The sequence below is a fragment of the Bos javanicus genome, chromosome 4 (genome assembly GCF_032452875.1).
Source record: "Bos javanicus breed banteng chromosome 4, ARS-OSU_banteng_1.0, whole genome shotgun sequence".
Classification (NCBI taxonomy): Eukaryota; Metazoa; Chordata; class Mammalia; order Artiodactyla; family Bovidae; genus Bos; species Bos javanicus.
This window is the reverse complement of record NC_083871.1, coordinates 36076297-36103654: the sequence shown is the minus strand read 5'-3', so window position 1 is coordinate 36103654 and position 27358 is coordinate 36076297. Positions and strand designations below refer to the sequence as shown.

Sequence of the window (27358 nt, the reverse complement as noted above, 5' to 3'; positions counted from 1 at the left end):
AAAAAGAGACTAGAGTCATGAATGAAACCAAGACAAAAGTTGTCCTTATAATGGCTGAAACTTAGAGGTCAGAGGTCATGTCGATAGTCTTCAGAAAAGACTTCAGACCACACAGTACCACCTTCTTTAAACACAATGTTCCTCCCATAAGAGAATTTATGATGTATGCAAAGCAAGAGAAAACTGAATGTGCCAGCAAAAATTTCACATTTCTAATAATACAATCAGGTTATGGTGAAATTGAGGGGAGAGCAGTTACAACATTCTATTGTCTGTGTTCTATAGTTTGATTTATTTGTCTTATTAATTTATCCACTTACATCTTATTATTACTTCTCCCACTCAAATATTCAATATATTTTGTAATGTATTATGTTCAAGGAACTGCTAAATTTAACTGCCATAATGAACCAAATAGGGGCATATAAGGTAAATATAAGAAAATCTGAGTTATCTATATGTAAAATTATAGCAACATGAATGTCTTTTGCATTAAACACATTTCAGCCTTTTCAATCTGAAGTTTATTTAAAATGTAACTGTGCAGACATTAAGGATTACGGGAGACTCACTTTATGGATAAGAAGCTAAATACAGAGAGATGTGAGACTAAAAAACTACCACCAGTCAGTGGATGTTTAATCCAAAATAATCTTTAATTCACTAAGACAGTGTGCTTGAATCTACACACATCTTTTTAGAAAAACAGCTAAAAGCAAGAAGTATCCTTTGCTGCTCTTACCTGTCATTACTGAAGCAAAAGGCTGCTGAGGATCAAAGGGACATTTCAGTCTGCCAGACTCCAAATTGTGTGTGTCTAGTTTGAAAATAACTTCCTGTTAAGAGAAATATTAACACAAGTGTGATTTTTTTTTTAAATATCAGAGTCAGCAAGAACATAGGAGATAAGAACTAAATTCTAACTCATTAATTCAACAAAAACTGAACATATAGCATGCACATCAAACTGTGCTTCTTAACTCTTCCACAAATATTATTTCTGGCAAGACTCAATTCCCATGTTTTGGTCTCCATTTGGCCTAAGTAGTAATTATAATAATGAATGAATTTTTCAATGCCTTCATCAATTCATTTAGCCTGGACCACTATCATCATCAAAATCACTATCAAGCAATCCTATTTCTTAAGCCTAATAACTAATTTACTGAGTCTAATAAGCCAGTTTCCTCCTCTAAGAAATAAATTTAATAATCATACTTTCAGAACTATGATGGTCTATCTACCTAAGCATCTGCAACTATACCATATTACTTAAGCCTTACGATACTTTGTAATTTCAGTGACATAAAAGTGTGGTAAGGCAGACAGTTCATTTTCAGAGCTATTGATACATGTGGGCAAAAAAAATTCCAATGTAGTATTTTCACTATTATGAAAACACTATGCACATTAAAGCCACACAGTTATTTTGGCAGAAACATTTATTTTTATAATAGTGGCCACAGACAGAATGGCATTGGCAGACTTTTAATATTCAGGGGGAAAAAAACATTTCAAGTTGAACTTTCCAAGAAAAATATGAATGTATAATGAACATGGCCCCATGAGTTTGAGTGTTTCATAACAACGACAACACTACCATCCAGCAAAAAGACTGATGATTCAGCCTACAAATGCACTAGCGAAATTCAGCATTTCTGACATTCTCTCTAGAAGGCATATCTACAGAGTTATATCAGAACACACATGCAATTAAAAGGAATCATTCAGTGCCACTTATCTAGAAAGCAAGCAAAGAAGCAAAAGGGAGAGAAAAAAATTGATTATTTGGATTATTATTTTTGTATGATGTGACATTTCACATCTTTTTCTTTTAAACAGTACTAACAGTAACTACTGCCTTATTAAAAAAATAGCAATACTAATTTAACTAGCATGAATAACAATTACTATTTAATAGTTTTAAGAAAATAAGCTTTAATACTTTAATGGTATTTAATGTTAATACATACTAACCATGAGCAGGAATTTTATGTACATTATCTCACTAAATTGTCACCATAAATGTAAAGAAGTGGCTACTTTATGGATTCCAGCTTTACAAGAGGAATATTGAGAGTAAAAGGGAGAAGGATCTTGTTCAGCAACACATAATGAATAAGAGGCAGAGGAGGAGCTTGAACTCAGGGCTGTCTCCAAAGTTCATGCTCTTAACATATCTAATCTCAGGATTTCAAATTCATGGATTTAAAAAGGTGCTGAAATTAATTTATAGACTCACCATGACCATGTAACATGATCAAGCTCAAGTATGTTTAGTTAGAACAGTTCAGCTAATGATAAGTTGTGATAGTGGCGCCTAGGCATGAAAAAAGTCCAATGAGAACACTTTTAGGGCATGTTTCCCAACCGTGGATGGGGCTAGAGATATGTCAGGAAAAAACACCTACAGATCACAGCCCTTAAGAATGTTTAAATATCATTAAGGGCACATTATTCTCCACAGGTCAAACAGAACTGTTGATTCTAAAGCCTATAATGGGACATTGTAAAGGGAAAAAGTAAACTGAATTCTGGTGTGTCATAAGATTATCGTAAAAAGCTAAAAAAGAAAACCCAAGAAAGTATCTGGGACAATGTCATAGTTGATGCAAAGTCCTAGATAAATCCTTATAATTGTACAGACTCCTGTTGTCAAAATGTAATATTTCATGAAATTCTCAAGATAAGCCCATAAAATTGTTATCTGTGGAGGCTAAGGACAAGGTCTCCCTTATAATCTCCTGGAGAAAGGAGAGAACAGGAAAGCAGGTTTCCTTGAGCCAGAGTCAAGGACACCAACAGGAAAATGATGTCAAAAATAAAGGCTGATACAATGGACTTCCTGAGATAAACTGAATTACATGACATTTTAACTTTTGAGACAATTTTAATTTTATAAGATTGGTCCCACCTAATTCATTACACAAAAAGCACCTGTCCAAACTACACACAGAGAAATACTGTTGAAGTAAAGACAGAAGAAGATAAGAATAGAAATTTTCATCATCACAATGACTAGGCAAAGTTATTGTTCATATCATATTAATTATGAATACTATTAACATTTAAATATGAGGTTTGCAGAAGCAAAGGGAGATTCCAGAGGAAAGAACATGTTTCCAAGCTAACTTAAAAGCAATCCAACTGCTGGGCATACACACTGAGGAAACCAGAAGGGAAAGAGACACGTGTACCCCAATGTTCATCGCAGCACTGTTTATAATAGCCAGGACATGGAAGCAACCTAAATGCCCATCAGCAGATGAATGGATAAGAAAGCAGTGGTACATATACACAATGGAGTATTACTCAGCCATTAAAAAGAATACATTAGAATCAGTTCTAATGAGGTGGATGAAACTGGAACCTATTATACAGAGTGAAGTAAGCCAGAAAGAAAAACACCAATACAGTATACTAATGCATATATATGGAATTTAGAAAGATGGTAACAATAACCCTGTGTATGAGACAACAAAAGAGACACTGATGTATAGATCAGTCTTATGGACTCTGTGGGAGAGGGAGAGGGTGGGGAGATTTGGGAGAATGGCATTGAAACATGTATAATATCATGTGTGAAACGAGTCGCCAGTCCAGATTCGATGCATGATACTGGATGCTTGGGGCTGGTGCACTGGGATGACCCAGAGGGAGGGTATGGGGAGGGAGGAGGGAGGAGGGTTCAGGATGGGGAACACAGGTATATCTGTGGTGGATTCATGTTGATATATGGCAAAACTAATACAATATTATAAAGTTTAAAAATAAAATTAAAAAAAAAACAAAAACTAACAGGCACCCCCAGTATTATAGAGTAGATAGATAGATGGCAGACATTATTTTTAAATAAAGTTTATATACATACTTTGGAAATACTTGCCTTTTTACCTTTCTGTGTTCTTGTTGCCTAATACAGCTGAATATTAAGTGACCAGAATGGAGAAAGTGATATGCCAAAGCCCACACAATCATTTTCTTATTTTATTCTTAAAATAACTCTGAGTTACTATTATTATCATCATCCTTCTGCTGAATAAACAGAAGCTTAGAAAGTATATGCAGAAGGCCATGGAGCTGGTAAATGACAGGGGCCATAATTCAAACTCTGGCTCCCCATGTTCAAATTCTCAGTAGTTGTCAACAGCCCTGACTTCTGTCCTGAAATCCAGATCCAACTGCCCACTTGGCATGATCTACAGAGCATTTTTCAAAAGCAGAATGTATAAAAACTAACTCACCATTTCCCCCACAAATTTGTTACTCGTCTCACCTCAATAAATAATACTATTCTCCAGCTCACTGCCAGATAGAAATCTGGGATTCATTTCAGCTGCTTCCTCTTTCTTCTTGTTGCCCCCGACACAAAAGAGTGTCCCCCAAGAATGGGGACTGTATACACTTCTCTCCTCCATCTCTGTGTTACTATTCCCTCTTCAAAGTCATCTTAGAAGCAACCTTATCTATTTGAGAACGTCATGCCTTCCCTCTGAACTGGACAGTGAATCCTGAGACTAATAATTAATTTCATAAGTGGACAGTCTTCAGGCAGTGTTGCCATACAATTACCTGTCCTCCTGACTAGTGAAAAATTCACAAGGCTTAATACCCCTGTTCACTTATAACTCTCTCATTCACATAACCTGTAAATTTGATGGCCCCAGGGCTTTTTGACAGTTTCAAGCTAAGTATTAGCTCCTTCTAAATTCCCTTTCAGTACTTGTGAGTTTTAGGAGTTAAAGAACACTATTTGCATCCCTCAGCAGGTTGTGAGTTTGGCCTTTAGCCCCAGGCCTCAAAATACATCCAAGCTGTGGGGCTATCTCATATAATTACACCCTACGCTATGATCCACTGTTATATATTACCCTTCATCAAAGCCAGGCAAGAGAACATTACACCAGCAACAAAGAATGATGGATTCAAGTTGCCAAGTCTCCTAGTGGTTCAGAAATTTAACTATCAGGGTTGCTTTACTTTCAAACCATTGAGTCTGGGCTGGTTAGACAAGTTGGTCAGAGAGAAAAATGTATCCAGCCACAGTTATGGGTTTGATCTCTGCTTGAATCAGTTAAATCAATGCAAAGAAACCTGTACTATGAGCCCAGACTTTACTTTCAAACATACAGCCAAATACCCTTAAAATATGTGTGGTTAGTCACAAGAAGTATATACATAAACATAAGGATGACAGTGTAACCCATCAACCCATACAAAGTAATTAGAGTACAGATTCTAAAGCTCAGATGGGCATGCTTGCTCTAGAGATAGACTACCTGGGTTCAATTCCTTGCTAGACCATTTATCAGCTGGGTAATCTTAGGCATGTTATTTCATTCCACTGAGATTCCATTTTCACTAATTTGCAAACTGGGAGTTATAAAGGTACAAACTTCATTAAGAGTGTTGTGAAATTCCAAAAAACAGTCCATGTAAAGTGCCTGGCACAGGCCATGACACAAAGAAAGCACTCTAACAAATTAATGTTGATTAAATTATTGCAATATGTATGTTTCTCATTTATTAAAATGCTCATTGATAGATGGAATGCATTACTCCTAATTAATACTTCCTACATTTCCACTACGCCAATTAGGTCTGGCAGAAATAAGTCCAGTATGATAACAAGTATGGTAAGAACTAACTATACAATTTTAAGAAAATCATTAAAATTATCTATATATTTAGTGTCTGCTATTGTAAACATATGCAACAGGTCAAATTTGTTGGGTGGGAAAAGTTAAGTTACTTAGAAGATACCATTCTGTCACAAGGTCTTACAGGAAACGAATTTTTACCAACAGCAACATCATAAATAGATCTAGTTATATAGGAAGCTCAAGAGAAAATAAAGCTGTACATAGAGCCTAGAAAACAAGCACTTTCAACATTTTACACTATTAATTTTAATCATGTCACTAGAAAACTTTTAATAGAAGAAGTTTTTATAAGGTGAATAAAGCAGATAATCAAAATGGTAATAATCTATTAAGTGATTGGGAACATAAGTTCTTACTCAGTTCATACAGAAAATGATTCAATTTTTATATTCAAATCTACTTATTTTATGTCATAGGCAGTAAGTAATAAGCTATTATAGTAAATTGTTTTCATGCTATTTTACAATATTACCTCCTTGTAGAATCCAAGATCAATATATCCACATACTGGATGAAATGCTCCAGTTCCACACACATAAACATGAGTTTTGTTATAGGGTTGAAGTACTCTGATGAAATTTGCACATTCTGTCTATTGGGCATAAAAAACATAAAAGCATTAGCATATAATTCAGGTATTTCAAAGTATCATTCATACCACCTGTTTTCCAAGTAGATTAATCATCAAAAATAAGTGCTAAAATAAAAAAGATTTATGAGAAATGCTTAACACCTGACTTAGCAAAGGAGGCAAGACAAATTAGAAACTATGACTTGAAGCTTTTTTTGAAGTTTTATGGTTTTGAAATAACCAGAGTACTAGAATGCACATTTCTACATTAAGACTCAACGGGACCTACAGAATGAATATATACAGAGTATGAAAGAGATATCCATACTTACTTTCAAGAATTACCTACAGAACCAAACCCAAACCAAACATTATGTTCTGATGTTCCTACATTTTCTGTCCCATAGATCTTACTGTGTGCAGTTTCAACTGAATCAGCTACACTAAACATAACACTTAACACAGATGTCTTCATATATATTATTCCATTCTTATTTTCCAGAATGCCCTACCACTTTATTTCCATTTTTTTCAATGTTACAGAGCCTTTAAGACCTAGCTTAAGTCCAGCTTATTCCAAGAACTTATTCTGTTTCTTCCATAAATATTTTTTATGCCAAGTCAAAATTTTAAGAGACTTATATTTCTGCCTCTTTTCCAAACGCTTGGGCCTAAAAGTATTCTTTAAAATGTGTATCTTTATAACTTAGTTATTTTCTATCCCTGAACTGCTTGTAAATAGTGACTCAATTTTTCAAAATAGTCATTCTTATTATTTTGAATTCATCTCCTCTAAGCCATCCCTTATGTTTACATAATTACTGGAAACAATTTTTAACTAACTTCATGATTCTCGGATCCAAAGACTCCAAGAAAACACCGGGCAATAGTACACTTTTATTTTAAATCAGCTCTACCTAGGAGATGGACAAGTGTTTACTAAGGAGGTTGGAAAACTATGAAATCACTGAGATTCAGAGAAAAGGTCCATTTTCTCTTGCCTGAATGGCCACAGGTCCTTCACCTGTCAGGTAACTGCTGTCATTAGGGTTGTTAGGAAAAGAATATTAAAAAATAAAAAAGACCAACTGGTAGGATGATTTTTTAAATATTTTTAACAGCAGATGACAACTTAGCTGATAGGATTATGATTGTTATGTGGATTAAAATAAAGAATATAACACTTAATAGTTGTTTATCACAAACTCTGATTTTGACCTAAACAAAATAATCAGTTTCTCAGTGGCTATTCTGATTTTCAAGGAGAGAGCTATTTCTGCATAGCTGTGGTACAGAGTTTCTAGTACCCAGTTCTTTTTTGTCCAACTGGCCTGGTAATCTTATGTCTCAAGAATTTGTAGATCCCAGTGAATAAAATCTGCACACTCTACTACAGAAAAATGTTACAAAGAACTAACTTACTGAGTCTTCTGCTCTCTGCGCCCTTACCAACAAAGCAGTTGCTTAACACTAAATGAGAGGACAGTATCAGTCAGTCCCTCAGTTAGCCATAGAAGAGAAGGATGTTTATCATGTAGGGAGAGTCAGAATTCTCTAATAGCAGCAGGACAACTACATATGATTACACATTTGTGCTGCAAAAAAAGAAAGTCCTATTTTAGCATATGCAAATCATACTGTAGGATCCTTAATATCCTGAATATTTTCATACATTTAATATATGTTCTCATATAAGTATTATATGTAGACTCCTAAGAAAGGAAAATTTTATATTCATTGAGACAATTTATCTGGCAGACAATCTTAACAAAATCATATTATATGTTTTTCGCCCTTCCACCAAGGTATCTGATGAAGAGAATTTATTTTTTATTGACACAAAGCACTGTAGAAAACTAGCTTCATGTTCTTTTATATCATGTTAGACAATCACAAATGAAAACTTAATTCAGAGAGAAAATTCGCCCTACTAATGGTTTTGATGGTGACTGCAGCCATGAAATTAAAAGACGCTTACTCCCTGGAAGGAAAGTTATGACCAACCTAGATAGCATATTCAAAAGCAGAGACATTACTTTGCCAACAAAGGTCCATCTAGTCAAGGCTATGGTTTTTCCTGTGGTCATGTATGGATGTGAGAGTTGGACTGTGAGGAAGGCTGAGCACCAAAGAATTGATGCTTTTGAACTGTGGTGTTGGAGAAGACTCTTGAGAGTCCCTTGGACTGCAAGGAGATCCAACCAGTCCATTCTGAAAGAGATCAGCCCCGGGCTTTCTTTCGAAGGAATGATGCTAAAGCTGAAACTCCAGTACTTTGGCCACCTCATGTGAAGAGTTGACTCATTGGAAAACACTCTGATGCTGGGAGGGATTGGGGGCAGGAGGAGAAGGGGATGACAGAGGATGAGATGGCTGGATGGCATAACTGACTCGATGATGTGAGTCTGAGTGAACTCTGGGAGTTGGTGATGGATGGGGAGGTCTGGCGTGCTGCGATTCATGGGGTCGCAAAGAGTCAGACATGACTGAGCGACTGAAGTGAACTGAATGGTTTTGAACAAATGTCTCAGTAACATGAGATAAGCCAGGGCAAAAAAGAGTAAAAATGTAGGTGATCATCAGATAAATTCTAATGATGGCTTCACTGGTAGGGTAAGAGATTCATTCTAATATTCTCCAGCCATCATCTTGCTCACTCATGTTCACTGAAGGGACTTCTACTTATTAGTCTTTTCCCCACAAAGAGGTTTATGCAAGGGTAAAATCTATACAAGGAATAGTACACAGGGAGGGGAAAAGTGTAGAGGGATATGCCTGGAGTGAGGTGGGATTGACTCACTGCTAGTAATTACATAATTTTTCAAAAGCTCTGTTTTACCAGAGTCATAGAATTTAGAGAAGAATGGTTATGGAGTGAATATTTGTGTCCTCCCCAAATTCATAGGTTGAAACCCTAATGCCCCCAGGGTGATGGTGGTTGGAGGTCAGGTTTTTAGGAAGTAAATAGCTGGAAGTCTTTTGTGAGTCCCTTGGATAGTAAAGAGATCAAACTAGTCAATCTTAAAGAAAATCAACCAGAATACTCTTTGGAATGACTGATGCTGTATCTCCAATACTTTGGCCACCTGATGTGAATAGCTGATTCATTGGAAAAAACCCTAATGCTTGGAAAAATTGAAGGCAGAAGGAGAAGAGGGAGACGGAGGATGAGATGGTTGGATGGTACCACCAATATAATGAACATCAACTTGAGAAAACTCCAGGAGATGGTGAGGGACAGGCAAGCCTCGTGTGCTGCAATCCATGGGGTCGCAAAGAGTCAGACACAACTTGGCAACTGAATAGCAATAGCAACAGCCTTAGAAGAGGTCAGGAGGTGGAATCCTCCTGATAGGATTCATGCCTTTATAAGAAGAGACCAGGGCACTTGCTCTCACTCTCTCTGCCCTGTGCAGAAACCACCAGATGATGGCCACCTATGAGCCAAGAAGAGAATTTTCCCTAGAAACTAAGTCAGCCTGCACTTTGATCTTGGACTTCCCAGGCTCCAGAATTGTCAGAAATAAATGGCTGTTGTTAAAGCAGCCTAGTTTATGGTATTTTGTTATGGTAGCTCAAGCCGACTAACACAGTAATTTTACAAGAGTTTGAAATAAATATTTGTATAAAGAAATAAAACAACTGCCTTTCCAGATTATAAATTATAAAGTCTGAAAGATTAGAGACTGTGAGACACAGCACTGTTTAAAAAGGCAAATAAGGCCCAGAGTGAAACATCACACACAAAGGAGATATAATTTGAGTGATGATAAAGAAAAGCTCTGAATCACACCTAAAACATTGCACATCCTTTAACTTTTCTGGGAGTACTTTATTAAGATGCAGCCAGCCCTGGAAAGTAACCCATTATGCTAGTTCCTGACTTGGTGAGATATTACCAAGGATTTATTCTTGGTAATATTCTCCCTTCTCTCAGACTGGGCTGCCATGGAATAGAACACTGTAGGGACAGTTCTGAATTTTCTGACTTAGTTTACCCAAAAGTCAGTTCTGCCCAAGGTTTCCTGTCGATGAAGTTGATGGCAGGCAGTTCTCTAAGAAGACTGAAGCAATGAAAAGGCATTGGTTACCTGAAGGAAAGAAACATGGAAAGAGATTCTAAAAGATAAAGTCTCTTATTTTAAATTTTGCCTAGGGTGGTCATTTCAGCCAAACACTAGTGCCTCAAGTGAAACAAAAGTCTTTCTCTTTTAATTTATAACATTTTTTAAGTCTCAAAGATTATGTGTTTTCTTTTTGTGCACAAGTTTCATTAGGTTTTGCTTAAATAGCATGAGCAATAATTAACTTGATTTAATTCACTTAGCAAACTGCATAGCTATTAAGGGTGGTGTAATTCTGTGAGGCATGAAGAAAGAAAACTCTGAGAAGCAGCTTTTTAAATTTTCCCTGAAAGCTGACTAATTTATAGCTATTGCCACAATGGTAAGGGTTGTTGCACGTGATCAAACAATTCAATTCAGTGAGTGATATACTCAACCTTGGAAGAGAACTGAATTTCCCCTTCCTTCCTATGCTTCCTACCTACTCTCTTTCCTACCTCCTCAACTCTCCACTATAAGACAGACTGAAAAAGACAGAATCAAAAACAAGTATCAACCTTCTGGGTGTCCCAGGTGGCACTAGTGGTAAAGAAACCACCTGCCAATGCAGGAGACTTAAGCGAAATTGGGAAGATCCCCTGGAGGAGGGCACAGCAACCCACTTCAGTATTCTTGCCTGGAGAATCCCATGAACAGAGGAGCCTGGAGGGCCACAGTCCATGGGGTCGCACAGAGTCGGACAGGACTGGAGCGACTTAGCACACGTGCACACGTAGTAGTAACAGCTCAGTGGTGAAAGCATCTGCCTGCTAGTGCAGGAGTCCCAGGCTGGATAAATGGGTTGGGCAGATCCGATGGAGAAGGAAATGGTAACCCACTTCAGTATTCTTGCCTGGGAAATCCCATGAACAGAGAATCCCATGGGAGGCTACAGTCCATAGCGTTGCACAGAGTTGGACACGACTGAAGCGACTTAGCATGCACACCCACATACCAACTTGCTGATTTTTTCAAGTAATATTACTCGTTCCAATATCTACCCTTATACACATTTCTTTCTGTTGTTGCTATTCAGTCGCTAAGTCCTAACTCTTTGTGACCCCATGGACTGTAGCCTGCCAGGCTCTTTACACCATGAGAGTTCCAGGGCAAGAATACTGGAGTGGGTTGCCATTTCTTTCTCCCGGGGATCTTTCCAACCCAGGGATCGAACCCATGTCTCCTGCATTGGCAGGTGGATTCTTTACCACTGAGCCACCAGGGAAGCCCCATACACATCCTTCAGTCAGTTCAGTTCAGTAGCTCAGTCGTGTCTGACTCTTTGTGACCCCATGAATTGCAGCACACCAGGCCTCCCTGTCCATCACCAACTCCCAGAGTTCACTCAGACTCACGTCCATCGAGTCAGTGATGCCATCCAGCCATCTCATCCTCTGTCATCCCCTTCTCCTCCTGCCCCCAATCCTTCCCACATATATATATAAAACACACATATATAAATAGATATATAGCTATAAATAAAACAAATATAAAACTTAATACTTAGAGAAAAGACAGATACCTATTCATCTAGTATTAACATCTAGAACTTGTTTCCCCCTAATACTTGGAAAAATATTAGCAAAACAGAAGTATTTGTAAGTCCTTAATCTTACATGTAGTTCAATTAAATCCAATACAGCTTTATATGTGTTTTTGATAACTGAATTGTAATCATTTAAATTATTTAGGTGCAACATGAAAAGACACTTATGATTAAGAATCTGATCAGTCTTTGTGTTTAGTATATTTTGCAGAATACTATGATCTTCAATTTTTTTGATCACTTGCCACATGCCTATCATTGTGGCAAGAATACACAGAAGAACTTACAAAAAAGATCTTCATGACCAAGATAATCACGATGGTGTGATCACTCACCTAGAGCCAGACATCCTGGAATGTGAAGTCAAGTGGGCCTTAGGAAGCATCACTAGGAACAAAGCTAGTGGAGGTGATGGAATTCCAGTTAAGCTATTTCAAATCCTAAAAGATGATGCTTTGAAAGTGCTGCACTCAATATGCCAGCAAATTTGGAAAACTCAACAGTGGCCACAGGACTAGAAAAGGTCAGTTTTCATTCCAATCCCAAAGAAAGGCAATGCCAAAGAATGCTCAAACTACCACACAATTGCACTCATCTCACAAGCTAGTAAAGTAATGCTCAAAATTCTCCAAGCCAGGCTTCAGCAATATGTGAACCATGAAATTCCTGATGTTCAAGCTGGTTTTAGAAAAGGCAGAAGAACCAGAGATCAAATTGTGAACATCCGCTGGATCATCAAAAGAGCAAGAGAGTTCCAGAAAAACATCTATTTCTGATTTATTGCCTATGCCAAAGCCTTTGACTGTGTGGATCACAATAAATTGTGGAAAATTCTGAAAGAGATGGGAATACCAGACCACCGGACCTGCCTCTTGAGAAACCTGTATGCAGGTCAGGAAGCAACAGTTAGGACTGGACATGGAACAACAGACTGGTTCCAAATCGGAAAAGGAGTACGTCAAGGCTGTACATTGTCACCCTGCTTATTTAACTTATATGCAGAGTTCATCATGAGAAACGCTGGGCTGGAAGAAGCACAAGCTGGAAATCGAGATTGCTGGAAGAAATATCAATAACCTCAGATATGCAGATGACAGCACCCTTATGGCAGAAAGTGAAGAGGAACTAAAAAGCTTCTTGATGAAAGTGAAAGAGGAGAGTGAAAAAGTTGGCTTAAAGCTCCACATTCAGAAAACGAAGATCATGGCATCCGGTCCCATCACTTCATGGGAAATAGATGGGGAAACAGTGTAAACAGTGTCAGACTTTATTTTCCGAGGCTCCAAAATCACTGCAGATGGTGATTGCAGCCATGAAATTAAAAGACACTTACTCCTAGGAAGGAAAATTATGACCAACCTAGATAGCATATTCAAAAGCAGAGACATTACTTTGCCAACAAAGGTCTGTCTAGTCAAGGCTATGGTTTTTCCAGTGGTCATGTATGGATATGAGAGTTGGACTGTGAAGAAAGCTGAGCGCCGAAAAACTGATGCTTTTGAACTGCGGTGCTAGAGAAGACTCTTGAGGGTCCCTTCGACTGCAAGGAGATCCAACCAGTCCATCCTATAGGAGACCAGTCCTGGGTGTTCATTGGAAGGACTGATGCTGAAGCTGAAACTCTAATACTTTGGCCACCTGATGCAAAGAGATGACTCACTGGAAAAAGACCCTGATGCTGGGAGGGATTGGGGGCAGGAGGAGAACAGGACGACAGAGAAAAAGATGGCTGGATGGCATCACTGACTCGATGCACATGAGTTTGTGTGAACTCCGGGAGTTGGTGATAGACAGGGAGGCCCGGCGTGCTGTGATTCACGGGGTCGCAAAGAGTTGGACACGACTGAGTGACTGAACTGAACTGAACTATTATTGTGGTATATCTTAGGTTTGTCAGGTAGACCTCTGTTAAAATTCAGTCTGCAAAGATATCTGTTTCGGTCCTATAATATTAAAAACATTTTAATATGTTGTCAACACTTCAGAATAAGTATATGAAAATCCAAATATCACACTTCTCTCAAAAATTATTTAACAACAACAAAAATCTAACAGATTTCTACCACTTATGGTAGAAGGGGAAAAAAATAATTTAAAGGAAAAAAAAGGAGAGATGTGCCTATAAAAGTCTAAATACCTAACAGGAAAACTAGGAAAGGACATTTTTTACGTGAGTGTGACACAAAGTAATCATAGAAAGAAAGAAAGAAAGAAAGTGAAGTTGCTCAGTCGTGTCCGACTCTTTGCGACCCGAAAGACTGTAGCCTACCAGGCTCCTCCCTCCATGGGATTCTCCAGGGAAGAGTACTGGAGTGGGTTGCCATTTCCTTCTCCAGGGGATCTTCCCAATCAAGGGATGGAACCTGGGTCTCCTGCATTCCAGGCAGACGCTTTAACTTCTGAGCCACCAGGGAAGCCCCCAAAGTAATCATATATGAATATAAATCTTAATTTTACAAATATATATGATATTTAGTGTTTATAGTAATGAACGACCTTCGAGCTAAAAACAATAAAAATAATTTTGTTTTTGTTGGCAAAAATTAAATATATTTATTTCATTCATTAATGTATTAATGTTAAGCATTAAGTATATGATGTATACAATATTAGCAAGGGTATGGGGAAATATACTCTCTTAAGAGCATGTACTGCTAATTTAAGTATAAGAAGCTTAAACTTTCTGGAGGGCCATTTTACAATGCATAAAATATTTTATATCCTTTGACCAGTAATTTTACCCAATAACCAGAGATGTTCACAATATTTATATATAAGGTTTTTCATGTGTGGCATCATTTACAATAGTAAAAACTGGATATATATCAAAATTCTAACAATAGGGGATTGATGAAATAATATATAAAGGAATGCAGTGCAGCTATTAAAAGTAGTGTTATAAAAAGGAATTTAATGACATGGGAAAATGCTCATGGCAGTCTGTGAAGTGAAAAAAAAAATGTTTTAAGGGACTATGTATACAATGATTTCATTCTGAAAAATAGTAAATAGATAAGATAGAAGAATAAACATCAAAATGTCACCAGCTATCTCTGGGTAATGTTCATGGGGAAAGAAATATTTACAGATGAATCTATATAGTTTTCAAACTTTCTGCAACGAACACTTTGTTGTACTTTTAGATGTTCTTTAAAACGGAAAATAAATGTAATCAGAGAACTTTAGAGACGGAAGATCCTTTAACTCTTTGCAGTGTCTCTATTGACAAGGTTGTGTGCTCTGATAGTTAAGCTGACGAACAGCCCAGGCTGCCCACACGCCATTCATTCTTTTGTCAGGACTGAGCTGTTTACCCCTCTTTTCTTTGCAGGACCAGCCATTTCTTTAGTGACTTTCTGTTGAATAATATTCTAAACAGAAACAAAATAGACCAAATAGCGTCCTGTCGCTTCTTCCTTCCCTGGATTAAAATTGCGGACTGTACTCAAGCAAGAGGACTAGCTCTCTTTTGTATCCTGTTCTTCCACCCCCTCAGCACACCAACTAGCTAACTTTCATTATGGTAAATAATTCACTATTTTTCAGTTATATAGTACCTTTGTGTAAAGGGACAGTCTTTCTAAACACTTGTTAATTCTCAATACGCTCTTGGGAAATAGGTAAAAATTACTAGAGAAGGGAGAGTGTGGGTAACGCCAAAGGTAGTAAGAGATGATAATAAAACCACAGACTAGTCTCAGTTTTCTGTGGACCAAAATCTATGTAATGATGTAAAATGAGGATCTGTGTTATGGTGATAGTGAAGAGAGAAATGGTTTGAGGGATTCAGTTTGTAGACCTTACACATAAAACTTAAATCTTCATGTGTAGACTGTAGTATTTCATAAGAGCACAGATTGTGGGGCAAGCCTTCTTGATTTAATTCCTGGCTTCACTATTTACTGAATACGTAATATTGGGCAAGTCAGTTAATTGTTCTGGTTTCAGTCTTCTCATTTGGAAAATGAGGAATAATAATAAAATCTAACATATTGTTTTAAGGATTAATCAAGATTATAGGTATAAAGCATTGAAAGCAGTTCCTGGAACATGGTAAGTACTATAAATATGTTACCTATTCTTAGTAACTCTAAAATATAATATTATTTTAAAGGGAAAAATTAAAAAAGGAGACAGACACTTTTATTATTCCTACATACTTCAACAGCAAACTTTACAGACTTCAGTAAAAAGAGAAAAGCTCCCCAAACCTCTAATCTTAGGTTAACAGGTGTTAGAGGTGACTATCAGCTCTCAAATACAATTGAATTGGAAGAACAGATTCCATTTGCTGGTTCTTATGTGTTGTCTAGGACACTACCTTCAAAAACGTTTATCACTCTTTAACTTAATAAGAGAGGCAACTGAGTTACTATATAACTGAAATTAGTGAACATACTGAAATGAGAACACTGACACAATTAAAACCTTCACTGATTGTCTGACCTTGAGAGCTTATCCCTCATCTATTCCATGGGAAAACTGACACTATTTCATTGCAGTACATTTAAAACAGCCTTTTCCTTCTTGCCTCTTCATCAGACACTCAATACTAGTGAAATACAAAACATTAAAATGTTCACACTGTTTATGATAAGCTTCTATTGTTATGCAACAAAATAATTTTGAAAAACCATAACCAAAGCATCTATTTTCCCCATGAGTTCAAAAAAGTACTGTTGCTTTTTCAGACCTGGGCACCTGCTCCCAGGGTACCTGACACTGAACAGGGTGAAGAAATTAGAGACATGAGAGGAAGAATATATTCTAAATTAATCTCTTTCATATCTAGTAAAATAAATATAAAAATGTTTTCCTGTTACATTTGAAACAAGTACTCCCTGACATATTTCTGCTAACATTAGGTGCCTGAAAAGATCACATTTAACACTGATTGAATACAAAATCAGGCATAACCAAAAGTTTCTTTCATTTTGATTATTTTGTTTTGCAGGACAATCGTCCCTCAGTATCCTCAGAAAATTGGCTCCAAAACCCTGACAGATATAAAAATCTGAAGATGCTCAAGTCCTTTATATAAAATGGCAGAAAAACCTCTATATATCTTCCCATATACTTTATCTCTAGATTACTTATAATACTTAGCACTATGTAAATGATACATAAACAATTGTAAATACAATATAAACAATTGTAAATACAATGTAAACACTATATAAAAGTTGCCAGAAGGCAGTAAATTCAAGTTTGTTTTTTGAGACTGTCTGGAATTTCTTTTTTGAAATATTTTTGGTCCATAATTGGCTATATGGATCAATATAACTCAAGAATATAACTATACATATTTAGGCTCTTAATAAATACTTGTTGAGTAAATGAATGAACAAATGAATGAATAAATCAGTTGTTATGAGGCTTCCTTGCTGGTTCAGATGGTAAAGAATCTGCCTCCAGTGTAGGAGACCTGGGTTCAGTCCCTGGGCCGGAAAGATCCCCTGGAGAAGGAAATGGCAACCCACTCCGGTATTCTTGCCTGGAGAATTTCATAAACAGAGGAGCCCGGTGGGCTACAGTCCATGGGGTCGCAAAGAGTTGGACACAACTGAGTGACTTTCACTTTCATTTTTCACTTTGGATTGGTAGGCTTCTAAGCTTCCCCTTAAATTTATTAAGCAACATGTCATGTTACCTTTAGCACAATATTAAAGTGAGAATTTTTAAATCTAGTTGTGCTTTCATACAACACAAACTATTTGCTGTTATTAAATATAAGGGCACTGCTCAGCTTAATATTCTTGGGTTATAGTGGTGAGGGGAAACATTCCAGGATGATACAAAGGAAGCCTCATGATGTCCATGCTTTTGCCCGAAGTTGGAACTTTGTCATCTTGAGTTATATTCAGGGGGTGACTTATTTTTCCAAAGAAGAGCAATTCTCCCTGTCATTACAATGCAAGAAGTCAGGGCAGAATACAGATAATCTGACCTGAATTAGAACTTTCAGATGAGAAGAGGTGGTCAAAGCCTTAGCATCACAGGAGATTAAACAGGCAACACAATTGGACGGAGCAAGCAGGACAACCGATCTTTCTTAGTATCTCTATAATGCCTACTTTTGAAAGAATTCTTATAGTTATAAGTTTAATTTCACCCAAAATTAAATATCAAGTGTGTGTTTGTAATGCTACAACAACTGATGATTTTGTGTGCATTCAAAAAATACACAGATTAGATAAAAATACACAATTCTAGAAATATAGTATTTCCTAATAGTTTATTTTTAAATATTTTAAATGTATTTTTGGTATTTTTTTGTGAAGAAAATACAATCAGAAGTAACACTTTAGAAAGTGTAGTATTTCTAAATTTCTGAGAATAATGTCATTCATTTTGGCAAAGTAGAACTATTTTATACCATATTAATCTTTATACAGACTATTAGTGTGATTGTAAAAATAATACACTAATGTCATTCATTCAATAAAATTTAATATAAATATTTGCTATCATATCAGTACCAGTTTAACAAAGATATTTTTTAAAGTCTCATACTTACATTGGCATCTTTCCCAGCTAATTTACACAATTCCACCCGTTCCTTTGCAGCAGGCCAATAAATCTGTAAAACATTTCAAGGTGTGTTAGAATCTGAATATTTAAAACACCCTACAATTCTAATTAGGAAAGGGTGTGAAATTAAAGAGTGGGTATCAAGCCAAAAGCATATTGTTAGCTATGATTTAAGAATTTTGAGATTTAAATATTTTCTAAAATCATTCTAAAAAGAGTATAAGAAAAATCTGGCAGAAACATCCATTTCTATCTGTCAATATTATAATTTCTTTTGAAATGTATTTAATAATAGATAAATCATGTGGTATAACTTCTTATTGTGACTTCAACAGAACTTCAAGTTAGCATTTGCTTTAGGTAAGAGATTCTTTTTAGCCTGTTTTTTCTCTGTTTGCTCAGAACAGTAGTGCACTATAAACATTCAATGAGGTGTGAGAAACAGCTCTCTGTCACAAGCATAAGTTATCACTTCAAGTCAAAGACCAGTGTGAAATTGTTCATAATATTTAACACATATAGAGCTGAGACACATCTTTCATTTAGTTAAACATTAAAATAGGATGATAAGCATTATCTTATTTAAATCTTTCAGTAATCTTTAAAATAGCTATGCTTACTCTCACCATTTTTGGGTCAGAAAATTTCTTCATATAGTCATTAAACAACAAGTCGAGGGCCATCAGACTGGTTTGCAACAGAGCCAAAGAATGACCCAAAGTCTGTGCCTTGAACTGGGAGGGGTGGGGGGCAGTCTCAAACACTACATAATAAATATTATTTGGGCAAATGCATACAGACAAAGGCAGTAGGCTCCTTGACTGATCACTTTTAATCAGCTTGAACAGTCCTGAATTTACCAGAAATAATTTGTCTTGTTTTTAATGAACTTTAGAAGTTCTTCCAGGAAGTTTTTCAAAATAAAGCCTAAAACTGTTGTAATACTCCATTAGCTTACAGAAAGAATTGCTCTTTGTTAAGCTATAGGCAAGAAGAAACAAGAAAGTCAAGCTCTGAGTAGCTTATATGTTCCAAGAGTTCCTGACAAATTTTTATTGTTTCTCACCAATGTTAGCAGAAAATATTTTAATAGGTGAGAAAAAAGGAAAATATCCTGAGGGAATACATTGAAAGAGACTTGTTAAACCTGGAATTGAACAAATGATTTAGAAGTCACTAATGTTTATATGATGTTATATTCATAGTCAATTATTAGGGTTTTAAGTTTCTGAACAAAGAGAACATAGAATAGCACTTACATTCTTTGAATAGATCTATATGATGTAATTACTGTGATTTTTAAATGAAGCAAGGTTGTTTGTTTACAGCATTAAAAAAAAAAAAAAATTCTGGCCACAGAGCATGGCATGTGGGATCTTAGTTCCCTGACAACGGATTGAACCCAAGCCCTCTGCATTGGAAGCCCAGAGTCTTAACCACTGGACCACCAGGGAAGTCCTAGAGCATATTTTAACAACTACAAATCTAACCAAAGAGAGTACACAGATATGGTTGCTGATCTAGCAGCAGGCTCAGGTGACCAGCTAACATGGATGTGGCTCACAATAAAGACATAAAGATGCTGCTTGTCTAGAAACGGTTTAAAACACATGCACGTGATTTTGAACAATTGTTCAGATGCCCAGTTGTGTCCAACCCTTTGCAACCCCGTGGACTCCAGCATGCCAGGCCTCCCTGTCCCTCACCATCTCCCAAAGCTTGCCCAAGTTCATGTCCATTGCATCCATGATGCCATCCAGCCATCTCATCCTCTGACACCCTCTTCTTCTGCCCTCAATCTTTCCCAGCATCAGGAACTTTTCCAGTGAGTCAACTGTTCACACCAGATGACCAAAATACTGGAGCTTCAGCTTCATCATCAGCCCTTTCAATGACTGGTCAAGGTTGATCTCCCTTAAGATTGGCTGGTTTGATCTCCTTGCTGTCCAAGAGACTCTTGGGAGTCTTCTCCGGCACCACAATTCGAAGGCATCAATTCTTTGGCACTTTGCCTTCTTTGTGGTTCAGCTCTCACAACTGTACATGACCACTGGGAAGATCATAGCCTTGATTATCTGGATCTTTGTTGACAGAGTAATGGCTCTGCTTTTCAATACACTATCTAGGTTTGTCATAGCTTTCCTGCCAAGAAGCAATTGTCTTCTGATTTCATGGCTGCAGTCACCATCTGCAGTTATTTTAGAGCCCAAGAAGAGGAAATCTGTCACTACTTCTACCTTCCCCGCTCTGTTCACCATGACATAATGGTGCTAGATGCCATGATCTTAGTTTTTTTAATATTTAGTTTTAAGCCTTTTTTTATTTTCACTCTCCTACTTCACCCTCATCAAGAGGCTCTTTAGTTCCTCTTTGTTTTCTGCCATTAGAGTGGTATCATCTGCATATCTGAGGTTTTGAACACAGCCAGCAATAAAATATGAATGAACTACAGCAATGAAAAGCAGTATGAACGGACCTCAGCAATTTCATTATTAGTGAAAAAAGTATATTCCTCAAAATGACCAACAGCATAATCTCTTTAGAATAATATTGAAAACAACTAAAATAAAAGGCACTTTTTAAGTATGTATGTACATACAATAAATACATAAAAAGAAAAGCAGAAGAGTGATGAATACAGGATTCAGAAAGATGATTATCCAAGACTAGTAAAAAGAAAATTATTAAATTACCAGTAAAAAAAAAAAAACAAAACAAGATATTAAAGATTTTAGTTTTTGTTCTGGATGGTATGTTTTCAGATATATATTTCTTAACTGTTTTTAATTATGTAAATTAGTAAATGAATCAAAATGGACCATGCATAATCCAGATGACAGACAACAGTCTGTCATCAACGTGAAATCAAGAAGTCCTAAATCAATTAATATATAAAGAGCAAAAATAAAACACTGTATCTATCAGGAAATTTGAGAGTTTCTTCAAGTTGTTTTATTTTATTGTTTATTTTTATTTTTAGTCACTGGCAGCAAAAACACTGAACTGAGTGTACTTCTTGCCCCTTTAAAAATAACACCTTGAATTTATGGAATCTTTGCTTCGTATTTGAACTTATAAGCTCAAGATATCATCTTTTATCTTGCTGATTATTATTATTATTAATTGTGATAAAATATGCATAACATCAAATGTATCACCTTAGTTATTTAAAGCATATAGTTCAGTATTGTTACATATATTCACTTTGTGCAATCTTAAGAATTCTTTCATCTTGCAATACTGCAAAGCTATATTTGCTGATTCTTTTGTGTAACAGTGATTTTACAAAGGATAACTTTGTATCATTGGAATAAAAATAAATGGTACAGGGAATGCATATCCACAATGTGTCAACTTGTTTAATCACTAGCTCATTTTGTTTGGTCTCTAATCTAGATTAATATTTCTTTGAATCCTTTCAGTATGTCAGATCTTGCTCTTTTCTGTTTTATATGATGGTCAGATTTAATCACATTTCAGAGATAAATTTAGAATAAACATTTGTAGATTTGTTCAGACCTGAATAGCTTACTGGTATTAGTACTATACAAAAAAAAAAAAAAAAAAAGGAAATACAGGACTTTTTTCATATTAAGTGTGACTTTAAAAAAAAAGAAGAACATCACTGGGTTCTCTCCTTTACCTTCAACCAGTGTATTGGGTGCTTGAGTTGAAGTAAATTATGAGATAAATGATGTTTCTAAAATTGGTTTTTAATATATTTATAGGAGCTTCAAAAAGGAGTTATCTAAAGATTGACAAAATGTGAAAGCAATCTTTTTTTTATCATTTTAGAAGTCTAAATCAAAGTTCCAAGGTTAACACAGATTACTTACTGTTCATTACTTATTTGTTCATTAAACACATAACTATGAAAGGGCTTCTGTATACCTGGTAAGGTGTGGCTCTGAGGTCTACGATATGAGTCAGGAAGACAGTTCTGTAAACAGGGAAATGGCATTTCCACCAGAGATATAAACCTAGGGAGAAGGGAGCACAGAGGATGGGGCCAAGATGCCCAGGGAGCCCTCAAAGCACTATGTGGGAAAAAAGTCCCTACCAGTCCTGACTTCTGAGCCATTGTTTTAAATTACTTGATCTTGTAGTTTCAACTCTAATGTAATAGTTTAGTTTAGTTTAATAGTTTCAGCTCTAATTGTGTCTTAAAGACTTGCCAGTAAAACAGTAATTGAAGATTCTTTTTTCTCTTTGTAAAGGGGCACAAATTTTAAAAGATGTTTAAATGGTTTTGTTGTACATTTTCAGTTATTAACTTTAAGTCATACAATTTTAAACTGAATTATGTCACCCTAGTAAATGAAGCAATTAATACTAAAACGACAAGCTTCCAAGAACTGAGTTTCTGATTAGTGGATAAATGCTATACAAAGATATTCAAGCACTGAAAATTTGTTGGACTTCAAAAAACAATATTAATAAATCTTCTAATGTCTGTTTACAAAGCAGAATTTTTCCCCAAAATGTTATCTCACTTTTCATGATTCACCTTCAATCCCATAAAGCCTAAAACTTGTTAAAAAACAGAAATTATCCTTAGGTCATTATTGTTATTCCACAGGAATTCTAAGATAGTATCATAAAGACAATTTTACTTCTTAAGGAAACATTCAAGCCATAAAAATAAAGTTGTTGAGATTATATTGGCTTATTTTGACATACTGCTGTCAAGAATTTAGGAATTACAAATAGAATTATTTTAAGAATAACAATCTGGGAGATATCTGATTATCTTTCCGACTCTAAACATTTACTTAAAAGGAAAAAAGATCACTGAAGTTGTGCCAATATTTTAAAGCAATTATTTTAATTATCATTTATGGTGAAATTTTCTTTTACTTGCTACCTAGTCATTATAATAAGGTTTCTTTTTTTTTTTTTTTTTTTAATATTCCCTTTGATCCCTTGTTGATAAACAATGTGCTGTGCTGTGCTCAGTTACTCAGTCATGTCCGACTCTTTGCAACCCCATGGACTGTATGTAGTCCGCCAGGCTCCTCTGTCCATGGGGATTCTCCAGGCAAGAATACTGGGGTGGGTTGTCCTGCCGTCCTCCAGTACAAAGCAGCAAAATTTCACGCAATTCAATTTAAAAATAAAGCCAAAGAAACAAAATTTCCACACATACAGAGAGTTGGCAGAAATATGTTCAAGTAACGTATTTGTTTTTTAATTATCTTTTGAAGTGGCGCACATAATGTGACAAATTGGATATGTGTGTGTGTGTATGTGTGTGTGTAGAGAGATACAGAGGGGACAAAACTGTAAGAAAAAAAGAGCTACAGACAGAAAGACTCACAGACACATAGAGGGAGAGACAGAGATTTTAATTCTGATAGGAGATAGAGTATTTCACATATAATTTCAAGTATCAGCATGGTTTACACAAAAGCCCAGGAAGTACCTGAGATCTTGAGATTATTTCAGTAGCCCAGGTAGTATACTTTGAAACTGCCTCATGCTCAGACAAAAATCACACCTCATACTTGAAGATACAAAGTCCACAATCTCTATAAAAGGCTCTCTTGATCATTAGGTAATGGGAAAGTTTTACAGCAGTGATTATTAATACTCTCACTACCTTCACTGAATTTATTAACAGTAAAATGACATACACATTCTCTTGCACTTTGGAGCTTTGCACATCCAGCATCATACCATATTTAGAGCTGCATATGCAAGGCAAAGAAAACACATACCCTATTTCTAAAAGTTGATGTGGTTCTCATTACTCCTTTAGAAAATTAACCATAGGCATTTTTCTTTCACTTATCAAGAAGAGGCATACCAGAAGCTGAGATGTTACTTGCATAACTGCTTTCTTTCAGTTGTTCAGAAATATTCCCACAGAACACTAGTTCTTAACTAACATTGTATGATGTACCAGACACAGATCTTAAGGCTCTCATTTTGGTGGGAGTACTCTTCCAGACCTTGGACCCTACACATGAAGGATCTCAAATATGTACAAGGCTGATCTTTCCATCCATGTGCAGGGCAGACATCAGAAATCAAACAGATCTTTTCTGTGGATCCAGATGAACCCAAGAATTTTTCTCAACATAATTACCTAGGGTGAAACTACTAATTAAATCACTACAAAATAATTAGGGGTTGCAAATTGGTTTTAATTTGAGTGCTAATGTTAGAGATCAAGTCGATAACAGAAAACTACATGGGAAAGAAGAGAAGTAAATAACTGTATAAAATGTCTCCACTTGAAAATGATAATTTATGAGTTAATGTATTAAAACAAGTATGTCTGATAAGTTAGTTTACAAATTCAACAATTTACTGACTTACCATGTTAGTATGCTTATGTTGTCTTCAAAGTATTTCATAATTGAAATTGATCACTTCCAAAAGATTCATCTCTGCCTGTAACACTTGAAAGGATTGGATACTAACTTCTAAATAGACATATTTTAGCGCTCACTTTGTCAGCACCATGTCAACCTATTCCAGTATTCTTGCCTGGAAAATCCTATGGACAGAGGAGCCTCGATCCATGGGGTTGCAGAGTTGGACATGACGGAGCAATTTAGCACAGAGGCTATGCAGTGACTTAAGAATTTTTACTAAGGAGGGAAAATAATCGAGTTGTTAGGAGATGGGGAATAGATGAATACATGTATATGTATGGCTGAGCCCCTTTGTTGTTCACCTGACACTGAAATACTAAAATTGGAAGGATATAGAAAAGATTAGTATGCTCCCTGCACAAGGATGACATGCAACTTTGTGAAGGGCTACATATTTCTTTAAAAAACGAGTACAAACAGGTATGTATCTGTTTCTTTCAGATTTACAGAATATAGATTACTAGTCTGAATAGAGACAATACAACCTATGATCTATTAATCTTACGTTGATTTTATTTGCTTTGTTGTTCAGTCACAGAGTTGTGTCCGACTTTGCAATTCCACGGACTGCAGCACGCCAGGCTTCCCTCTCTTCCTGTCCTTCACTATCTCCCACAGTTTGTTCAAACTCATGTCCATTGAGTAAGTGATGCCATCCAACTATCTTATCTCCTGTTACCCTCTTCTCCTCCTGCCCTCAATCTTTCCAAGCATCAGTCCTTCCAATGAATATTTAGGGTTGATTTCCTTTAGGATTGACTGGTTTGATCTCCTTGCTATTCAAGAGAATATCAAGAGTCTTTTCCAACACCACAGGTCAAAAGCAACAATTCTTTGGCACTCAGCCTTCTTTATGGTCCAACTCTCACATCCATACATGACTACTGGAAAAACCATAGCTTTGAGTAGATGAACCTTTGTCAGCAAAGTGTTGTCTCTAATTCTTAATACGTTGTCTAGGTTTGTCACAGCTTTTCTTCCAAGGAGCAAGTGTCTTTTAAGTTTGTGGCTGCAGTCACTGTCTGCAGTAATTTTGGAGCTCAAGAAAATAAAATCTGCCACTGTTTCTACTTTTCCACCATGTATTTGCCATGAAGTGATGGGATTAGTTTTTGAATGTTCAGTTTTAGGCCAGCTTTTCCATTCTCTTCTTTCACTCTCATCAAGAGGCTCTTTAACTCCTCTTTGCTTTCTGCCATTAGAAGGTTATCATCTGCATATCTGAGGTTGTTGATATTTCTCCCTGCAATCTTGATTCCAATTTGTGATTAATCCAGTCTTGCATTTAGCATGATGTACTCTGCATACAAGTTAAACAAGAAGGATGAGAATATACATCTTTGATGAACTCCTTTCCCAATTTTGAACCAATCCGTGTTCCATGTCTGGTTCTAACTGTTGCTTCTTGTCCTGTATACAGGTTTCTCAGGCAGGTCATGTGGTCTGGTAAAGTGGTCTGGTATTTCCATCTATTTAAGAATTTTCCACAGTTTGTTGTGATCCACAGTCAAAGGCTTTAGTATAGTCAATGAAGCAGAAGTAGATGTTTTTCTGGAATCCCCTTGCTTTTTATATGATACAACAGATGTTGGCAATTTGATCTCTGTTTCTTCTATCTTTTCTAAATTCACCTTGTACATCTGGAAGTTCATGGTTCATGTACTGCTGAAGCCTAGCTTGAAGGATTTTGAGCATTACCTTGCTAGTACATGAAATGAGCACAACTGTACACAATCATAAGCAAATTATATTTGCTTATCTCTTTCCAAAATCCAAAATGATTTGCTTTTTTTTTGAAGCATATTTACTTCACTTTGAATACAAATAGGCAGGAGGAGCTCACAGTAAAATGCTGCAATGTCTCTAACAATTACAGTTTCATTTATAAGCTATATAACTTATTAAGAGTTATCACTTAGTAAGGTGAAATGTCAGGCACTTTATTTTTAATTCTTTAATCTTAGGCAAGTTACAGAAACATTCAAATAATGATAAGGCCTTATAACAACATTCTAAGGAAATGCTAATTATATCTGCTGTTTGTTTCATCTTTGGAGAAGCAATTTAATTGACTCAAGTTAGCAAGTGCAAGGTCAGTCAAATGCCCTTTGCCCTAATTTAGAGATGTCAAAAGAACTGAATGGAATACCAAGAGGAAGTTACAACTTGTTCATAAAATCTAATTAAAGACAAAATTTCAGTCTTAAAAATTCAAGTGGCCATCTCTGTTAAAGAACATGAGTCAAGTTTTTGAATGGTTGTAAAAAAGTTGGGAAAATGCTGTTCTAAATGCTGTATAATACAAGGATACGAACAATCAAGGGAGCAGTGACTACTCCAGAGTCTGGGTTCCCAGGACATAAGAGAGGTAAGAGACCTAAGCTGAAAGAACAAAGTGTTGGATATAGTCAGGAGGGCCAGCGGTGAAGCTCATAGAACTCAAACTGGCTAGGATAGAAACTGTTACAGGAGGGGAAGTTTAAATTCTTAAGTTTTGGGTCTAATCTGGGCACATAGCTTTCCTCATGAAGTAAGTCTTGGGTAAGAACTGTCTTTCCCTTTCC

General features: G+C 36.2%; 1 protein-coding gene and 1 non-coding gene across 3 annotated transcripts in view; one reads left to right on the top strand and one right to left on the bottom strand.

The window, feature by feature from the left end:
* The window catches only part of SEMA3D (semaphorin 3D), a 228315-nt gene that overhangs the window by 81206 nt on the left and 119751 nt on the right, over positions 1–27358 (bottom strand). For both annotated transcript variants that reach the window (XM_061413766.1, XM_061413767.1), the window contains 3 exons: positions 18401–18463; positions 6136–6255; positions 743–836 (listed from right to left, as the gene is read on the bottom strand). In XM_061413766.1, coding sequence (XP_061269750.1) covers positions 743–836; positions 6136–6255; positions 18401–18463 — 277 coding nt within the window. The remainder of the gene's footprint in view (positions 1–742; positions 837–6135; positions 6256–18400; positions 18464–27358) is intronic.
* Positions 25089–25193, top strand: LOC133247009 (U6 spliceosomal RNA). Its single transcript, XR_009736246.1, has one exon. It is a non-coding gene; the product is annotated as a U6 spliceosomal RNA (small nuclear RNA).